The sequence below is a fragment of the Anomaloglossus baeobatrachus genome, chromosome 5, assembly GCF_048569485.1.
Source record: "Anomaloglossus baeobatrachus isolate aAnoBae1 chromosome 5, aAnoBae1.hap1, whole genome shotgun sequence".
Taxonomy (NCBI): Eukaryota; Metazoa; Chordata; class Amphibia; order Anura; family Aromobatidae; genus Anomaloglossus; species Anomaloglossus baeobatrachus.
Window position 1 is genome coordinate 263,733,143 of NC_134357.1, and position 20,067 is coordinate 263,753,209.

Consider the following 20,067-nt stretch of genomic DNA (forward strand, 5'->3'; position numbering starts at 1 on the left):
CAGGGCATTCAGAAGAGCGGTGACAGCGGATACAGGTACGCGCGTCACCCATGGTGATGCTGCATGGAATAGTATGTTAGCACGGCCCTGTGGGTGTACTAACATGCTAAGAGGGCAGAATGAGCGCAGGAACTAACACCCTTGTGACTACTCCTTGCGCCCAGTAGCATATCATAAAAGATCTTTGGAAATACTTTAGATCTCTTTATGTTTGCTGCTAGATACAGGGTCGTTTAGGCAGGGATTAGCAATATGCACCCAGAACTGCTCGTGGTCAATGGGTGCATATTGGACCTGACAAATAGATGCAGATACTTATCTCTCATGCAGTACAACCAGAGAGGCATCTGATGAGCTCCAAATGAAGTCTATAGCAGGACAATGACCCAAAACATACAACCTTTGTCTGTAAGAACGATTTTAAGTGTAAAAAAGGAGTCCTCAAAGTGAAGATATGACACCCACAGAGCGATTATCTGCTGCACTTGCTGCCTTTTTTCTGCACTCTAGTTCCTATGTCTTTCGTGTCTAGTTGAGTTGCATGGCTTTACTTCTATATTGCAGGTATGTTTTTTGGCCACATGAAAACCATTTCTGGACAGATTTCTCCACTCGGCATATGAGTAAACTTGTAGATAAGTAAAGCTGGATCCCACTGATTGCTGTCAGTTCTGAGCCTCTAGCAATGCTGGACATCTCATAAAGGGATTGAAAGATTTGCACAGGCCTACATCCACAGAAGATCTGTGGTTAGATCTCCAAGATGTTTGGAACAATCTTCATTCCAATTTACTTTAAAAACTGTGTGTAAGTGTACTTAGAAGAAGTGATCTTATTTTGAAGGCAAAGGATGGTTACGCCATATATTGATTGATTTCTCTTTTATTTCACTTTGCAATTAACCCCTTAACGACCCATGATGTACTGGGTACGTCATGGATCGTGTGAGGTTAATCCTTACCCCCTGCCGTGGGCAAGTCGCGGCAATCTGCTTCCACCCGCGACCATTAACCCCTTACATCTCGCTGCCAAAATCTGGCAGAGAGATGTATATGCGCGCCGCCATGACAGTGACTTACCCCGCCCCCACCGGAAGTCACGTGACATGATCACGTGACTTTCGGTGGTTGCCATGGTAGCACAGGGTCATGTGATGACGCCTGTAGCTAACATGAGTCACTTCCTCTCAATGCCAGAATACAGCCGGCATTGAAAGTAAAGCACCAAATCTGCAGTTCTCAGCTCCGTAGCTGTGATCTGCAGATAGGGCAGAGCGATCGGATTGCTGATCGCTATAGCCCCCTAGGGGGACTAGTAAAATAAAAAAAAAAAAAAGTTAAAAAAAAGTTTTAAAAAATAAATAAAAAAAAAAAACCTAAAAGTTCAAATCATCCCCCTTTCACCCCATTGAAAATTAAAGGGTTAAAAAATATACACATATTTGGTATCACCGCGTTCAGAAATGCCCGATCTATCAAAATATAAAATCAATTAATCTGATCAGTAAAAAGCGTAGCGGCAAAAAAATTACGTTTTTTGGTCGCCGAAAATTTTGCGGTTTCATTTAAAAGTACAACTCGTCCCGCAAAAATCAAGCCCTCATATGGCAAGATTGACAGAAAAATAAAAAAGTTATGGCTCTCGGAAGAAAGAGAGGAAAAAAACAAAATGGAAAAACACAAAATGCCCGGGGGCTGAAGTGGTTAAAGGGAACCTGTCCCCAGTTTTTGAGCTTATAAGCTGCGGCCACCACCAGTTGGCTCTTATATACAGGGTTCTAACATGCTGTATATAAGAGCCCAGGCCGCTGTGTAGAACATAAAAAACACTTTATAATACTCACCTAGAAGGTCGCTCCGGTGCACAACAGTCAGATGGCTGTCTCTGTTCTCCGGGACCAGCACCTTTAGAATAAGGAAGACCAAGATGGCCGAAAGGGGAGGCGCCGGTCCCGGAGAACGGAGACAGCCATCCGACTGTTGTGCACCGGAGCGACCTAGGTGAGTATTATAAAGTGGTTTTTTATGTTCTACACAGTGGCCTGGGCTCTTATATACAGCATTCTAACATACTGTGTATAAGAGCCCACTGGTGGTGGCCGCAGCTTATAGGCCAAAAAACTGGGGACAGGTTCCCTTTAACACCTCTATTTGTGAAAGAATTCTTACTTTGCAGCATTTTTATCCACATATGCCTACATTTTTTAAACACACAGCTGTGTGTGCATAACTACTGTATATTCAGTGTTCCGAGCTCGGATATACACACACATACGTACAAAAAGATAAATGGAAGAGATTAAGAAATATAAATAATATATATATATATATATATATATATATATATATATATATATATATATATATATATATATATATCCCAGAAACCTCACCTCTCCTGTCAGCAGGTAGATGATCTCCAGGGTAAGGTTTAATATTCTTTCATTATCCATCTTCAGTCCGGTTCCTGGTGTTGACATTAATGATTTGACAGTAGTTGATTACATCTAGCCTAAAATATTTCTCTGACATCATCAGTTTCTAGACTGGGCCCCATCTTTAGTTCAATACAACCTGAAAAACAGAAAAGAGGGGGAGACTCTATGCTGTAATTATTGTTATCAGGAGAATAATTTCTAGTTAGTGAAACTACAATTAAAGGGGTTATCTGTGACTTTTATATTGATAGCCAATTAGAATAGGTCATCAATGGCTGATCATCCGTTGTGCGACACCCAGAACCCCATCAGCTGTTCCCAGTGCCAGCGGCAGCCAGATGAGTGCAGTGCAGTAGTTACGTTGAGGTACTGCAGATCTGCCCCCTATTTAAATAAATAGGTACCCCTAATCGAAGTTCCCAGCACTCAGTCTCATACTTACCAGCACACATCTTCTTTTGTTATCAGCGCCACTCCGGTCAGTCTCCAGCAGTTTGTGACCTGCCGGATCACTCAAGTGTTGCTGGTCGATCCAGATATCGCAACTCAATGTACCATATTTTTCGCTTTATAAGACGCACTTTTTTCCCCCAAAATTGTGGGGGAAATAGGAGTGCGTCTTACAAAGTGAATGTAACTTACCGGGCAGCAATGCGGCGGTGGAGTGAGTCACAGGAGGCTGGTGCAGCCGCCATGGATCCCCCGGCAATCGGCTGCGGAGGCGGCCGCCATGGATCCCGCGCCAATCAGTTGCGGTGGCGGCCGCCATGGATCCCCCGGCAATCGGCTGCGGTGGCGGCCGCCATGGATCCCCCGGCAATCGGCTGCGGTGGCGGTCACCATAGCCGAAATCTTTATCTGCGCCTGCGCTGCCTCCAACGCGACTTCCGGAATATGGCTGCGGAGGTGACGCAGGCGCAGATGGAGATCTCGGAGAAGCGAGATCTCCATCTGCGCATGCGCTGCCTTCCGTAGCCATTTTCCTGAAGTCCATCTCGCAGATAGAGATCGCGGCTCTCGAAGATCGAGATCTGCGCATGCGCGGGCTCCATGTTAGATCTCCGCAGCAGACGGAGACTATCATAAGAAAGAGGAGAGAGAGAAGAACGATTCTCCCTCTCCTCGCTAGGGCTGGATGCTGATTGGTGGAGACAACTTCTGCAGAGCTGCCTCCACCAATCAGTGATCTGAGCCTGACAAATGTTATCAGTTGAACGAAGGGTCCTAATAGGTGAGCAAAAAACACTGAAGGGGAACACAACCCTCATCAGCCTTCAGAATATACTGTATCAATCGGTGTATTCTGAAGGATGATGGGGGCTGTAGTCCTTTAGTGTAAACACTCCAGTGAGGGACTAATGTAGTGGCCAAAGTGTAAATGTGACTACCACCCCCCTCATCTTTCAGAATACAGCCATGTATGGTATACAGTACATGGGTGTATTCCTAAGGATGAGGGGGGTGGTAGTCCCAGATCCCCATAAAAGTGCATCATGCAGGTCCCCCATAGCCGTGTCATCCACGGATCCCACATAACAGTGCATCATCCACAGGTCCCCAGAATAGTGCGTCATCCACAGGTCCCCCATAATAGTGCGTCATCCACAGGTCCCCATAATAGTGCGTCCTCCACAGGTCCCCCATAGCAATGCGTCATCCACATTTCCCCCATAATAGTGCGTCATCCACAGGTCCCCCATAGCAGTGCGTTATCCACAGATCCCCCACAACAGTGTCATCCACAGGTCCCCAACAATAGTGCATCATCCTCAGGTCCCCCATAACAGTGCGCCATCCACAGGTTCCCCATAGTGTCATCCACAGGTCCCCCATAGCAGTGCGTTATCCACAGGTCCCCCACAGCAGTGCATCATCCACAGATCCCCCCCATAACAGACCCTCCTGTTGAGTCTAAATTGTTAAAATAATGTTTTTTTTAATTTTATTAAAATGTTTTAGCACACTATTTGGCTCAATTATTTTTTTTTTTTTAAATTTTCCTCCTCTAAAACCTAGGTGCGTCTTATAATCAGGTGCGTCTTATAAAGCGAAAAAATACGGTAAGTCTATGAGAGCCAGAAAAATACTCTCATAGACTTACACTGAGAGCTTTTAATCGTTACCCTCTGACTTCCACTAGGTCAGAAGTTGGGATTAGAAGATGGTGGTGCGAGACCAGGACAACACGGGAAAGAGCAGAAGGAGGCAGCTGGTAAGTACAATACTAAGGTCTGGGAACTTAGATTAATAGCACCAGTTCAGAATTGAAATATTAAAAAAAAAAACAACAACAAAAAAACCCGCTGGTGAGGTGCTTTAAAGGAGCTGCATGAATTTCTGGCAATTACTGGTTGTGCTCTGCTTGTGAAAACAATCTCCCATATCTTTCATGTGTTGCCCTGTGAGGTAGACTGGCAAGATAGAAGCATTTTCCGACAACAAAAACATCCAAAGCCCAGCTTCGTTTTGCCAAAACCTACATCAAGTCTGCCACAAGCCTGTGGGAAAACCTGTTATGGTCTAAGACCAAAGTTCAACTATCGCAAGGAGATGAGACCAAAGTTTACCAATTCAACATGTGCCATACTGATAGTTTCCTACTTAAAAAGACTGAATACTGTCATAAATTCAAAGAGTACCTAAATAATATATCTTAAAGGGATTGTCCAGTCTTAGGGTGCCAGTCTCTATGTGACTGCAAACTTGTGAAATCTCACATTGCACACTGTTAGGCGGGCTTTGCACGTTGCAACATCGGTAACAATGTGTTACCGATGCTGCAGCGATAGTCCCGCCCCCGTCGCACGTGCGATATCTAGTGAAAGCTGCCGTAGCGATTATTATCGCTACGGCAGCTTTACACGCACATACCTGCCGTGCGACGTCCCTCTGGCCGGCGACCCGCCTCCTTCCTTAGGGGGCGGGTCGTGCGGCGTCACAGTGACGTCACACGGCAGGCGGCCAATTGAAGTGGAGGGGCGGAGATGAGCAGGATGTAAACATCCCGCCCACCTCCGTCCTTCTCATTGCAGCCGGCGGCAGGTAAGGTGAAGTTCCTCGCTCCTGCGGCTTCACACACAGCGATGTGTGCGGCCGCAGGAACGAGGAACTACATCGTACCTGTCGCTCCCCCGGCATTATGGAAATGTCGGAGGCTGCAGCGATGATACGATGACGACGATTTTGCGCTCGTTCATCGTATCATCTAGGATTTACACACTACGACATCGCAAGTGACGCCGGATGTGCGTCACTTTCGATTTGACCCCACCGACATCGCACCTGCGATGTCGTAGTGTGCAAAGCCCGCCTTAGGCTTCTCCGATGCTGATGCCAAGAGCGGCGGGGTGTGTACAAGTATGTAATTTACATACATGTGGGCATGTTCCAACTAGATGGGCGCGGACTCTCTTATTGCAAGTGTATTGAGAGAGGCTAGCCACAATTTAGTTGGAATGTGGCTGGGAGTGTGCATATACCATAACTGCCATAACCACCAATAATGTGATACCATAACCATCACCTGACCGCTCGTTCTCAGCACTGGAACTGAAGAACCTTCACTGTGCACAGAGCGCGCAATGTGAGGATTCACAAGTCTGAAGTCACATAGAATGACTGCAGACTTGTAGCCTAATGCTGGCGTCACACAAGACGATCTATCGTGCCCGTGGCGCATAAAATCGTTTACCCCGTCACACGCACTTACCTGCTGAGCGACGTCGCTGTGGGCGGCAAACATCCTCTTCCTGAAGGGGGAGGGACGTTCGGCATCACAGTGACGTCACACAGCGGCCGGCCAATAGAAGCGGAGGGGCGGAGATGAGCGGGACGTAAACATCCCGCCCACCTCCTTCCTTCCGCATTGCCGGCGGCCGCAGGTAAGCTGCAGTTCATCATTCCCGGGGTGTCACACGGAGCGATGTGTGCTGCCCCGGGTACGATGAACAACCGGCACAGAGAAGAAGAAACGACTTTTTGAAAATGAGCGACGTGTCAACGAGCAACGATAAGGTGAGTATTTTTGCTCGTTCACAGTCGCTCGTAGCTGTCACACGCTACGATATGTCTAACGATGCCGGATGTGCGTCACTTATGACGTGACCCCGACGACATATCGCATGATATATCGTCTCGTGTGACGCCCGCATAAGACCGGACAACCTCTTTAAGAGTGTGCATATTTATGCAACCACATTAATTTTTCTGTATCCACCCAAAAAGATATCACTTTGTTTCTCAAAGGTTTTGTATAGTTTATGGGCGACATTAGGTTTATGTGCAAAATTTCTGCACCATTTCTGCATCTCTTGGCAAGAAAAATGCAGTGCAAAAATGAGTGTTGTAAACACTTTTTTTCATTGCTTTCAATAGTAAAAAACGCAGGCAAACATGCTGAAAGAATTGACATGCTGCAGATTATTTTCTGCACCAAATCTTCAAGGAAAAAGACTCAACATGTGCACTCCACTTCAGGTTTCTCACTGACTTTGCTGGTATAAGGATTTGCTTTCAGTTTTATGTGAAAACTGTGCTAAAAAAATGCATTAAAAAAACCATGTTCATCTGCAATTTTTACCTCACGCTGAATCGGTACGAGAAATGAATCGCAGCAGGCTACATCAGGCAGCGAGTCTTCCATCACACGCACTCACACAAGTCTATGGGTGCGTATAAAACATCACACTGCACTGATGTCATCCGACTGCAGTGCGATATACGACCAGGCAGGCAGATCACAGCAGAGCCTAAGTCGGGGGTCATTAACATATCGCATCAGATACCCTCACATCAAACGCTATATGCTAATGACAGTGAGGCCTAATACTGAGGTCATATATGCTATATAGAATAGTACATGTAATATCAGCTCATACAGTGTATATAGGGATGGTATACAGTCAGGGCCAGAAATATTTGGACAGTGACACAAGTTTTGTTATTTTAGCTGTTTACAAAAACATGTTCAGAAATACAATTATATATATATATAATATGGGCTGAAAGTGCACACTCCCAGCTGCAATATGAGAGTTTTCACATCCAAATCGGAGAAAGGGTTTAGGAATCATAGCTCTGTAATGCATAGCCTCCTCTTTTTCAAGGGACCAAAAGTAATTGGACAAGGGACTCTAAGGGCTGCAATTAACTCTGAAGGCGTCTCCCTCGTTAACCTGTAATCAATGAAGTAGTTAAAAGGTCTGGGGTTGATTACAGGTGTGTGGTTTTGCATTTGGAAGCTGTTGCTGTGACCAGAAAACATGCGGTCTAAGGAACTCTCAATTGAGGTGAAGCAGAACATCCTGAGGCTGAAAAAAAAGAAAAAATCCATCAGAGAGATAGCAGACATGCTTGGAGTAGCAAAATCAACAGTCGGGTACATTCTGAGAAAAAAGGAATTGACTGGTGAGCTTGGGAACTCAAAAAGGCCTGGGCGTCCACGGATGACAACAGTGGTGGATGATCGCCGCATACTTTCTTTGGTGAAGAAGAACCCGTTCACAACATCAACTGAAGTCCAGAACACTCTCAGTGAAGTAGGTGTATCTGTCTCTAAGTCAACAGTAAAGAGAAGACTCCATGAAAGTAAATACAAAGGGTTCACATCTAGATGCAAACCATTCATCAATTCCAAAAATAGACAGGCCAGAGTTAAATTTGCTGAAAAACACCTCATGAAGCCAGCTCCGTTCTGGAAAAGTATTCTATGGACAGATGAGACCAAGATCAACCTGTACCAGAATGATGGGAAGAAAAAAGTTCGGAGAAGAAAGGGAACGGCACATGATCCAAGGCACACCACATCCTTTGTAAAACATGGTGGAGGCAACGTGATGGCATGGGCATGCATGGCTTTCAATGGCACTGGGTCACTTGTGTTTATTGATGACATAACAGCAGACAAGAGTAGCCGGATGAATTCTGAAGTGTACCGGGATATACTTTCAGCCCAGATTCAGCCAAATGCCGCAAAGTTGATCGGACGGCGCTTCATAGTACAGATGGACAATGACCCCAAGCATACAGCCAAAGCTACCCAGGAGTTCATGAGTGCAAAAAAGTGGAACATTCTGCAATGGCCAAGTCAATCACCAGATCTTAACCCAATTGAGCATGCATTTCACTTGCTCAAATCCAGACTTAAGACGGAAAGACCCACAAACAAGCAAGACCTGAAGGCTGCGGCTGTAAAGGCCTGGCAAAGCATTAAGAAGGAGGAAACCCAGCGTTTGGTGATGTCCATGGGTTCCAGACTTAAGGCAGTGATTGCCTCCAAAGGATTCGCAACAAAATATTGAAAATAAAAATATTTTGTTTGGGTTTGGTTTATTTGTCCAATTACTTTTGACCTCCTAAAATGTGGAGTGTTTGTAAAGAAATGTGTACAATTCCTACAATTTCTATCAGATATTTTTGTTCAAACCTTCAAATTAAACGTTACAATCTGCACTTGAATTCTGTTGTAGAGGTTTCATTTCAAATCCAATGTGGTGGCATGCAGAGCCCAACTCGCCAAAATTGTGTCACTGTCCAAAGATTTCTGGACCTAACTGTACATACTACTGAGGTCATATATGCAATATAGAATAGTACATGTAATATCAGGATTATATAGTGTATATAGGAATGGTATACATACTACTGAGGTCATATATGCTATATAGAATAGTACATGTAATATCAGGATTATATAGTGTATATAGGGATGGTATACATACTACTGAGGTCATATATGCTATATAGAATAGTACATGTAATATCAGCTCATACACTGTATATAGGGATGGTATACATACTACTGAGGTCATATATGCAATATAGAATAGTACATGTAATATCAGGATTATATAGTGTATATAGGGATGGTATACATACTACTGAGGTCATATATGCTATATAGAATAGTACATGTAATATCAGGATTATATAGTGTATATAGGGATGGTATACATACTACTGAGGTCATATATGCTATATAGAATAGTACATGTAATATCAGGATTATATAGTGTATATAGGGATGGTATACATACTACTGAGGTCATATATGCTATATAGAATAGTACATGTAATATCAGCTCATACACTGTATATAGGGATGGTATACATACTACTGAGGTCATATATGCAATATAGAATAGTACATGTAATATCAGGATTATATAGTGTATATAGGGATGGTATACATACTACTGAGGTCATATATGCTATATAGAATAGTACATGTAATATCAGGATTATATAGTGTATATAGGGATGGTATACATACTACTGAGGTGATATATGCTATATAGAATAGTACATGTAATATCAGGATTATACACTGTATATAGGGATGGTATACATACTACTGAGGTCATATATGCTATATAGAATAGTACATGCAATATCAGGATTATACACTGTATATATAGGGATGGTATACATACTACTGAGGTCATATATGCTATATAGAATAGTACATGTAATATCAGGATTATATAGTGTATATAGGGATGGTATACATACTACTGAGGTCATATATGCTATATAGAATTGTACATGTAATATCAGCTCATACACTGTATATAGGGATGGTATACATACTACTGAGGTCATATATGCAATATAGAATAGTACATGTAATATCAGGATTATATAGTGTATATAGGGATGGTATACATACTACTGAGGTCATATATGCTATATAGAATAGTACATGTAATATCAGGATTATACACTGTATATAGGGATGGTATACATACTACTGAGATCATATATGCTATATAGAATAGTACATGTAATATCAGGATTATACACTGTATATAGGGATGGTATACACATAATACTGAGATCATATATGCTATATAGAATAGTACATGTAATATCAGGATTATACACTGTATATAGGGATGGTATACATACTACTGAGGTCATATATGCTATATAGAATAGTACATGTAATATCAGGATAATATACTGTATATAGGGATGGTATACATACTACTGAGGTCATATATGCTATATAGAATAGTACATGTAATATCAGGATTATATAGTGTATATAGGGATGGTATACATACTACTGAGATCATATATGCTATATAGAATAGTACATGTAATATCAGGATTATACACTGTATATAGGGATGGTATACACATAATACTGAGATCATATATGCTATATAGAATAGTACATGTAATATCAGGATTATACACTGTATATAGGGATGGTATACATACTACTGAGGTCATATATGCTATATAGAATAGTACATGTAATATCAGGATTATACACTGTATATAGGGATGGTATACATACTACTGAGGTCATATATGCTATATAGAATAGTACATGTAATATCAGGATTATACACTGTATATAGGGATGGTATACATACTACTGAGGTCATATATGCTATATAGAATAGTACATGTAATATCAGGATAATATACTGCATATAGTGATGGTATACATACTACTGAGGTCATATATGCTATATAGAATAGTACATGTAATATCAGGATTATATAGTGTATATAGGGATGGTATACATCAGGGCTGTGGAGTCGGAGTCGGAGTCGTGGAGTCGGAGTCGGAGCTCATTTTGGTGGAGTCGGAGTCGGTATAAAATGCACCGACTCCGACTCCTAAAATATATAATAAATTGGGGACAGGAGTGCAATGCAGAATGTGCTGAATATTTTACTAAATAATAACATTTAGTATAATGCTTATATTTAAGTGAAAAATTTATTGTAGTACAATGTGAACATCAGACATTTAATTGTTTTTATGATACAATAATCAAGATAATTGGATAGAACATAAAATATTTATTGGAATACAACTTTAGAACACAAAAAACTAATAAATTGTAAATATGTAATATATATATATATATATATATATATATACATACAGTGTATATACACACACAAGATATATATGTAATCTACTGTATATTACATAGTGTATTACATATTTACAATTTATTACAGTTTTTTGTGTTCTAAAGTTGTATTCCAATAAATATATTTTATGTTCTATCCAAATATCTTGATTATTGTATCATAAAAATTATTAAATGTCTGATGTTCACTTACACATATTCATGTACCACAATAAATTTTTCACCTAACTATAAGCAATATATGTAGGAGTCGGAGTCGGAGCCGGAGTCGGAGTCGGTGCAAGAGAATTTGAGGAGTCGGAGTCGGAGTCGGAGTCGAAGGTTTGGCTTACCGACTCCACAGCCCTGGTATACATACTACTGAGATCATATATGCTATATAGAATAGTACATGTAATATCAGGATTATACACTGTATATAGGGATGGTATACACATAATACTGAGATCATATATGCTATATAGAATAGTACATGTAATATCAGGATTATACACTGTATATAGGGATGGTATACATACTACTGAGATCATATATGCTATATAGAATAGTACATGTAATATCAGGATTATACACTGTATATAGGGATGGTATACATACTACTGAGGTCATATATGCTATATAGAATAGTACATGTAATATCAGGATTATACACTGTATATAGGGATGGTATACATACTACTGAGGTCATATATGCTATATAGAATAGTACATGTAATATCAGGATAATATACTGTATATAGGGATGGTATACATACTACTGAGGTCATATATGCTATATAGAATAGTACATGTAATATCAGGATTATATAGTGTATATAGGGATGGTATACATACTACTGAGGTCATATATGCTATATAGAATAGTACATGTAATATCAGGATTATATAGTGTATATAGGGATGGTATACATACTACTGAGGTCATATATGCTATATAGAATAGTACATGTAATATCAGGATAATACACTGTATATAGGGATGGTATACATACTACTGAGGTCATATATGCTATATAGAATTGTACATGTAATATCAGCTCATACAGTGTATATAGGGATGGTATACATAATACTGAGATCATATATGCTATATAGAATAGTACATGTAATATCAGCTCATACACTGTATATAGGGATGGTATACATACTACTGAGATCATATATGCTATATAGAATAGTACATGTAATATCAGGATTATACACTGTATATAGGGATGGTATACATACTACTGAGGTCATATATGCTATATAGCATAGTACATGTAATATCAGGATTATACACTGTATATAGGGATGGTATACATACTACTGAGGTCATATATGCTATATAGAATAGTACATGTAATATCAGGATAATACACTGTATATAGGGATGGTATACATAATACTGAGATCATATATGCTATATAGAATAGTACATGTAATATCAGGATTATACATTGTATATAGGGATGGTATACATAATACTGAGATCATATATGCTATATAGAATTGTACATGTAATATCAGCTCATACAGTGGGTATGCCCCATCATAAGCCATGGACTTCCATAGCCCCCATCCTAGAAGTGCCCCCACAGTCCCCACCCTGGATGTGCCCCATCCATCCTTCCTACAATCCCCACCCACCATCCCCACAGCCCCAGGCCCTAATGTACACTTGCTTTGGCAAAACTAATTTGTATTTGGTCCTGCCAATAAAGCTTATTTGATTTGATTTGATTTGATTTGTATATAGGGATGGTATACATACTACTGAGATCATATATGCTATATAGAATAGTACATGTAATATCAGGATAATATACTGTATATAGGGATGGTATACATACTACTGAGATCATATATGCTATATAGAATAGTACATGTAATATCAGGATTATATAGTGTATATAGGGATGGTATACACATACTACTGAGATCATATATGCTATATAGAATAGTACATGTAATATCAGGATTATATACTGTATATATAGGGATGGTATACATACTACTGAGATCATATATTCTATATAGAATAGTACATGTAATATCAGGATTATACACTGTATATAGGGATGGTATACATACTACTGAGATCATATATGCTATATAGAATAGTACATATAATATCAGGATTATATACTGTATATAGGGATGGTATACATAATACTGAGGTCATATATGCTATATAGAATAGTACATGTAATATTAGGATTATATACTGTATATAGGGATGGTATACATAATACTGAGGTCATATATGCTATATAGAATAGTACATGTAATATCAGGATTATATACTGTATATATAGGGATGGTATACATACTACTGAGATCATATATTCTATATAGAATAGTACATGTAATATCAGGATTATATAGTGTATATAGGGATGGTATACATAATACTGAGATCATATATGCTATATAGAATTGTACATGTAATATCAGCTCATACAGTGTATATAGGGATGGTATACATACTACTGAGGTCATATATGCTATATAGAATAGTACATGTAATATCAGCTCATACAGTGTATATAGGGATGGTATACATACTACTGAGGTCATATATGCTATATAGAATTGTACATGTAATATCAGCTCATACAGTGTATATAGGGATGGTATACATACTACTGAGATCATATATAGTATATAGAATAGTACATGTAATATCAGGATTATACACTATATATAGGGATGGTATACATACTACTGAGATCATATATGCTATATAGAATAGTACATGTAATATCAGGATTATATACTGTATATATAGGGATGGTATACATACTACTGAGATCATATATTCTATATAGAATAGTACATGTAATATCAGGATTATATAGTGTATATAGGGATGGTATACATACTACTGAGATCATATATGCTATATAGAATAGTACATGTAATATCAGGATTATATACTGTATATATAGGGATGGTATACATACTACTGAGATCATATATTCTATATAGAATAGTACATGTAATATCAGGATTATATACTGTATATATAGGGATGGTATACATACTACTGAGATCATATATTCTATATAGAATAGTACATGTAATATCAGGATTATATACTGTATATAGGGATGGTATACATAATACTGAGGTCATATATGCTATATAGAATAGTACATGTAATATCAGCATCATACACTGTATATAGGGATGGTATACATACTACTGAGATCATATATGCTATATAGAATAGTACATGTAATATCAGGATTATATACTGTATATATAGGGATGGTATACATACTACTGAGATCATATATTCTATATAGAATAGTACATGTAATATCAGGATTATACACTGTATATAGGGATGGTATACATAATACTGAGATCATATATGCTATATAGAATTGTACATGTAATATCAGCTCATACAGTGTATATAGGGATGGTATACATACTACTGAGATCATATATAGTATATAGAATAGTACATGTAATATCAGGATTATACACTATATATAGGGATGGTATACATACTACTGAGATCATATATTCTATATAGAATAGTACATGTAATATCAGGATTATATAGTGTATATAGGGATGGTATACATACTACTGAGATCATTTATTCTATATAGAATAGTACATGTAATATCAGGATTATATACTGTATATATAGGGATGGTATACATACTACTGAGATCATATATGCTATATAGAATAGTACATGTAATATCAGGATTATATACTGTATATATAGGGATGGTATACATAATACTGAGATCATATATGCCATATAGAATAGTACATGTAATATCAGGATTATACACTGTATATAGGGATGGTATACATACTACTGAGATCATATATGCTATATAGAATAGTACATATAATATCAGGATTATATACTGTATATAGGGATGGTATACATAATACTGAGGTCATATATGCTATATAGAATAGTACATGTAATATCAGGATTATATAGTGTATATAGGGATGGTATACATACTACTGAGATCATATATGCTATATAGAATAGTACATATAATATCAGGATTATATACTGTATATAGGGATGGTATACATAATACTGAGGTCATATATGCTATATAGAATAGTACATGTAATATCAGGATTATATACTGTATATAGGGATGGTATACATAATACTGAGGTCATATATGCTATATAGAATAGTACATTTAATATCAGGATTATATACTGTATATATAGGGATGGTATACATACTACTGAGATCATATATTCTATATAGAATAGTACATGTAATATCAGGATTATACACTGTATATAGGGATGGTATACATAATACTGAGATCATATATGCTATATAGAATTGTACATGTAATATCAGCTCATACAGTGTATATAGGGATGGTATACATACTACTGAGGTCATATATGCTATATAGAATAGTACATGTAATATCAGGATTATATACTGTATATATAGGGATGGTATACATAATACTGAGATCATATATGCTATATAGAATAGTACATGTAATATCAGGATTATACACTGTATATAGGGATGGTATACATACTACTGAGATCATATATGCTATATAGAATAGTACATATAATATCAGGATTATATACTGTATATAGGGATGGTATACATAATACTGAGGTCATATATGCTATATAGAATAGTACATGTAATATCAGGATTATATAGTGTATATAGGGATGGTATACATACTACTGAGATCATATATGCTATATAGAATAGTACATATAATATCAGGATTATATACTGTATATAGGGATGGTATACATAATACTGAGGTCATATATGCTATATAGAATAGTACATGTAATATCAGGATTATATACTGTATATAGGGATGGTATACATAATACTGAGGTCATATATGCTATATAGAATAGTACATGTAATATCAGGATTATATACTGTATATATAGGGATGGTATACATACTACTGAGATCATATATTCTATATAGAATAGTACATGTAATATCAGGATTATACACTGTATATAGGGATGGTATACATAATACTGAGATCATATATGCTATATAGAATTGTACATGTAATATCAGCTCATACAGTGTATATAGGGATGGTATACATACTACTGAGGTCATATATGCTATATAGAATTGTACATGTAATATCAGCTCATACAGTGTATATAGGGATGGTATACATACTACTGAGATCATATATAGTATATAGAATAGTACATGTAATATCAGGATTATACACTATATATAGGGATGGTATACATACTACTGAGATGATATATTCTATATAGAATAGTACATGTAATATCAGGATTATATAGTGTATATAGGGATGGTATACATACTACTGAGATCATTTATTCTATATAGAATAGTACATGTAATATTAGGATTATATACTGTATATATAGGGATGGTATACATACTACTGAGATCATATATGCTATATAGAATAGTACATGTAATATCAGGATTATATACTGTATATATAGGGATGGTATACATAATACTGAGATCATATATGCTATATAGAATAGTACATGTAATATCAGGATTATACACTGTATATAGGGATGGTATACATACTACTGAGATCATATATGCTATATAGAATAGTACATATAATATCAGGATTATATACTGTATATAGGGATGGTATACATAATACTGAGGTCATATATGCTATATAGAATAGTACATGTAATATCAGGATTATATAGTGTATATAGGGATGGTATACATACTACTGAGATCATATATGCTATATAGAATAGTACATATAATATCAGGATTATATACTGTATATAGGGATGGTATACATAATACTGAGGTCATATATGCTATATAGAATAGTACATGTAATATCAGGATTATATACTGTATATAGGGATGGTATACATAATACTGAGGTCATATATGCTATATAGAATTGTACATGTAATATCAGCTCATACAGTGTATATAGGGATGGTATACATACTACTGAGATCATATATTCTATATAGAATAGTACATGTAATATCAGGATTATACACTGTATATAGGGATGGTATACATAATACTGAGATCATATATGCTATATAGAATTGTACATGTAATATCAGCTCATACAGTGTATATAGGGATGGTATACATACTACTGAGATCATATATTCTATATAGAATAGTACATGTAATATCAGGATTATACACTGTATATAGGGATGGTATACATAATACTGAGATCATATATGCTATATAGAATTGTACATGTAATATCAGCTCATACAGTGTATATAGGGATGGTATACATACTACTGAGGTCATATATGCTATATAGAATTGTACATGTAATATCAGCTCATACAGTGTATATAGGGATGGTATACATACTACTGAGATCATATATAGTATATAGAATAGTACATGTAATATCAGGATTATACACTATATATAGGGATGGTATACATACTACTGAGATCATATATTCTATATAGAATAGTACATGTAATATCAGGATTATATAGTGTATATAGGGATGGTATACATACTACTGAGATCATTTATTCTATATAGAATAGTACATGTAATATTAGGATTATATACTGTATATATAGGGATGGTATACATACTACTGAGATCATATATGCTATATAGAATAGTACATGTAATATCAGGATTATATACTGTATATATAGGGATGGTATACATAATACTGAGATCATATATGCTATATAGAATAGTACATGTAATATCAGGATTATACACTGTATATAGGGATGGTATACATACTACTGAGATCATATATGCTATATAGAATAGTACATATAATATCAGGATTATACACTGTATATAGGGATGGTATACATAATACTGAGGTCATATATGCTATATAGAATAGTACATGTAATATCAGGATTATATAGTGTATATAGGGATGGTATACATACTACTGAGATCATATATGCTATATAGAATAGTACATATAATATCAGGATTATATACTGTATATAGGGATGGTATACATAATACTGAGGTCATATATGCTATATAGAATAGTACATGTAATATCAGGATTATATACTGTATATAGGGATGGTATACATAATACTGAGGTCATATATGCTATATAGAATAGTACATGTAATATCAGGATTATATAGTGTATATAGGGATGGTATACATACTACTGAGATCATTTATTCTATATAGAATAGTACATGTAATATTAGGATTATATACTGTATATATAGGGATGGTATACATACTACTGAGATCATATATGCTATATAGAATAGTACATGTAATATCAGGATTATATACTGTATATATAGGGATGGTATACATAATACTGAGATCATATATGCTATATAGAATAGTACATGTAATATCAGGATTATACACTGTATATAGGGATGGTATACATACTACTGAGATCATATATGCTATATAGAATAGTACATATAATATCAGGATTATATACTGTATATAGGGATGGTATACATAATACTGAGGTCATATATGCTATATAGAATAGTACATGTAATATCAGGATTATATAGTGTATATAGGGATGGTATACATACTACTGAGATCATATATGCTATATAGAATAGTACATATAATATCAGGATTATATACTGTATATAGGGATGGTATACATAATACTGAGGTCATATATGCTATATAGAATAGTACATGTAATATCAGGATTATATACTGTATATAGGGATGGTATACATAATACTGAGGTCATATATGCTATATAGAATAGTACATGTAATATCAGGATTATATAGTGTATATAGGGATGGTATACATACTACTGAGATCATTTATTCTATATAGAATAGTACATGTAATATTAGGATTATATACTGTATATATAGGGATGGTATACATACTACTGAGATCATATATGCTATATAGAATAGTACATGTAATATCAGGATTATATACTGTATATATAGGGATGGTATACATAATACTGAGATCATATATGCTATATAGAATAGTACATGTAATATCAGGATTATACACTGTATATAGGGATGGTATACATACTACTGAGATCATATATGCTATATAGAATAGTACATGTAATATCAGGATTATATAGTGTATATAGGGATGGTATACATACTACTGAGATCATTTATTCTATATAGAATAGTACATGTAATATTAGGATTATATACTGTATATATAGGGATGGTATACATACTACTGAGATCATATATGCTATATAGAATAGTACATGTAATATCAGGATTATATACTGTATATATAGGGATGGTATACATAATACTGAGATCATATATGCTATATAGAATAGTACATGTAATATCAGGATTATACACTGTATATAGGGATGGTATACATACTACTGAGATCATATATGCTATATAGAATAGTACATATAATATCAGGATTATATACTGTATATAGGGATGGTATACATAATACTGAGGTCATATATGCTATATAGAATAGTACATGTAATATCAGGATTATATAGTGTATATAGGGATGGTATACATACTACTGAGATCATATATTCTATATAGAATAGTACATGTAATATCAGGATTATATACTGTATATATAGGGATGGTATACATAATACTGAGATCATATATGCTATATAGAATAGTACATGTAATATCAGGATTATACACTGTATATAGGGATGGTATACATACTACTGAGATCATATATGCTATATAGAATAGTACATGTAATATCAGGATTATATAGTGTATATAGGGATGGTATAC

The 20,067-nt window shown here is 36.3% G+C and overlaps 1 protein-coding gene across 2 annotated transcripts in view; it reads right to left on the reverse strand.

The window, feature by feature from the left end:
* The window catches only part of LOC142311197 (uncharacterized), a 48,249-nt gene that overhangs the window by 27,069 nt on the left and 1,113 nt on the right, over positions 1–20,067 (reverse strand). For both annotated transcript variants that reach the window (XM_075349390.1, XM_075349391.1), the window contains exon 2: positions 2,393–2,573. In XM_075349390.1, coding sequence (XP_075205505.1) covers positions 2,393–2,479 — 87 coding nt within the window. In that variant the 5' untranslated portion in view covers positions 2,480–2,573. The remainder of the gene's footprint in view (positions 1–2,392; positions 2,574–20,067) is intronic.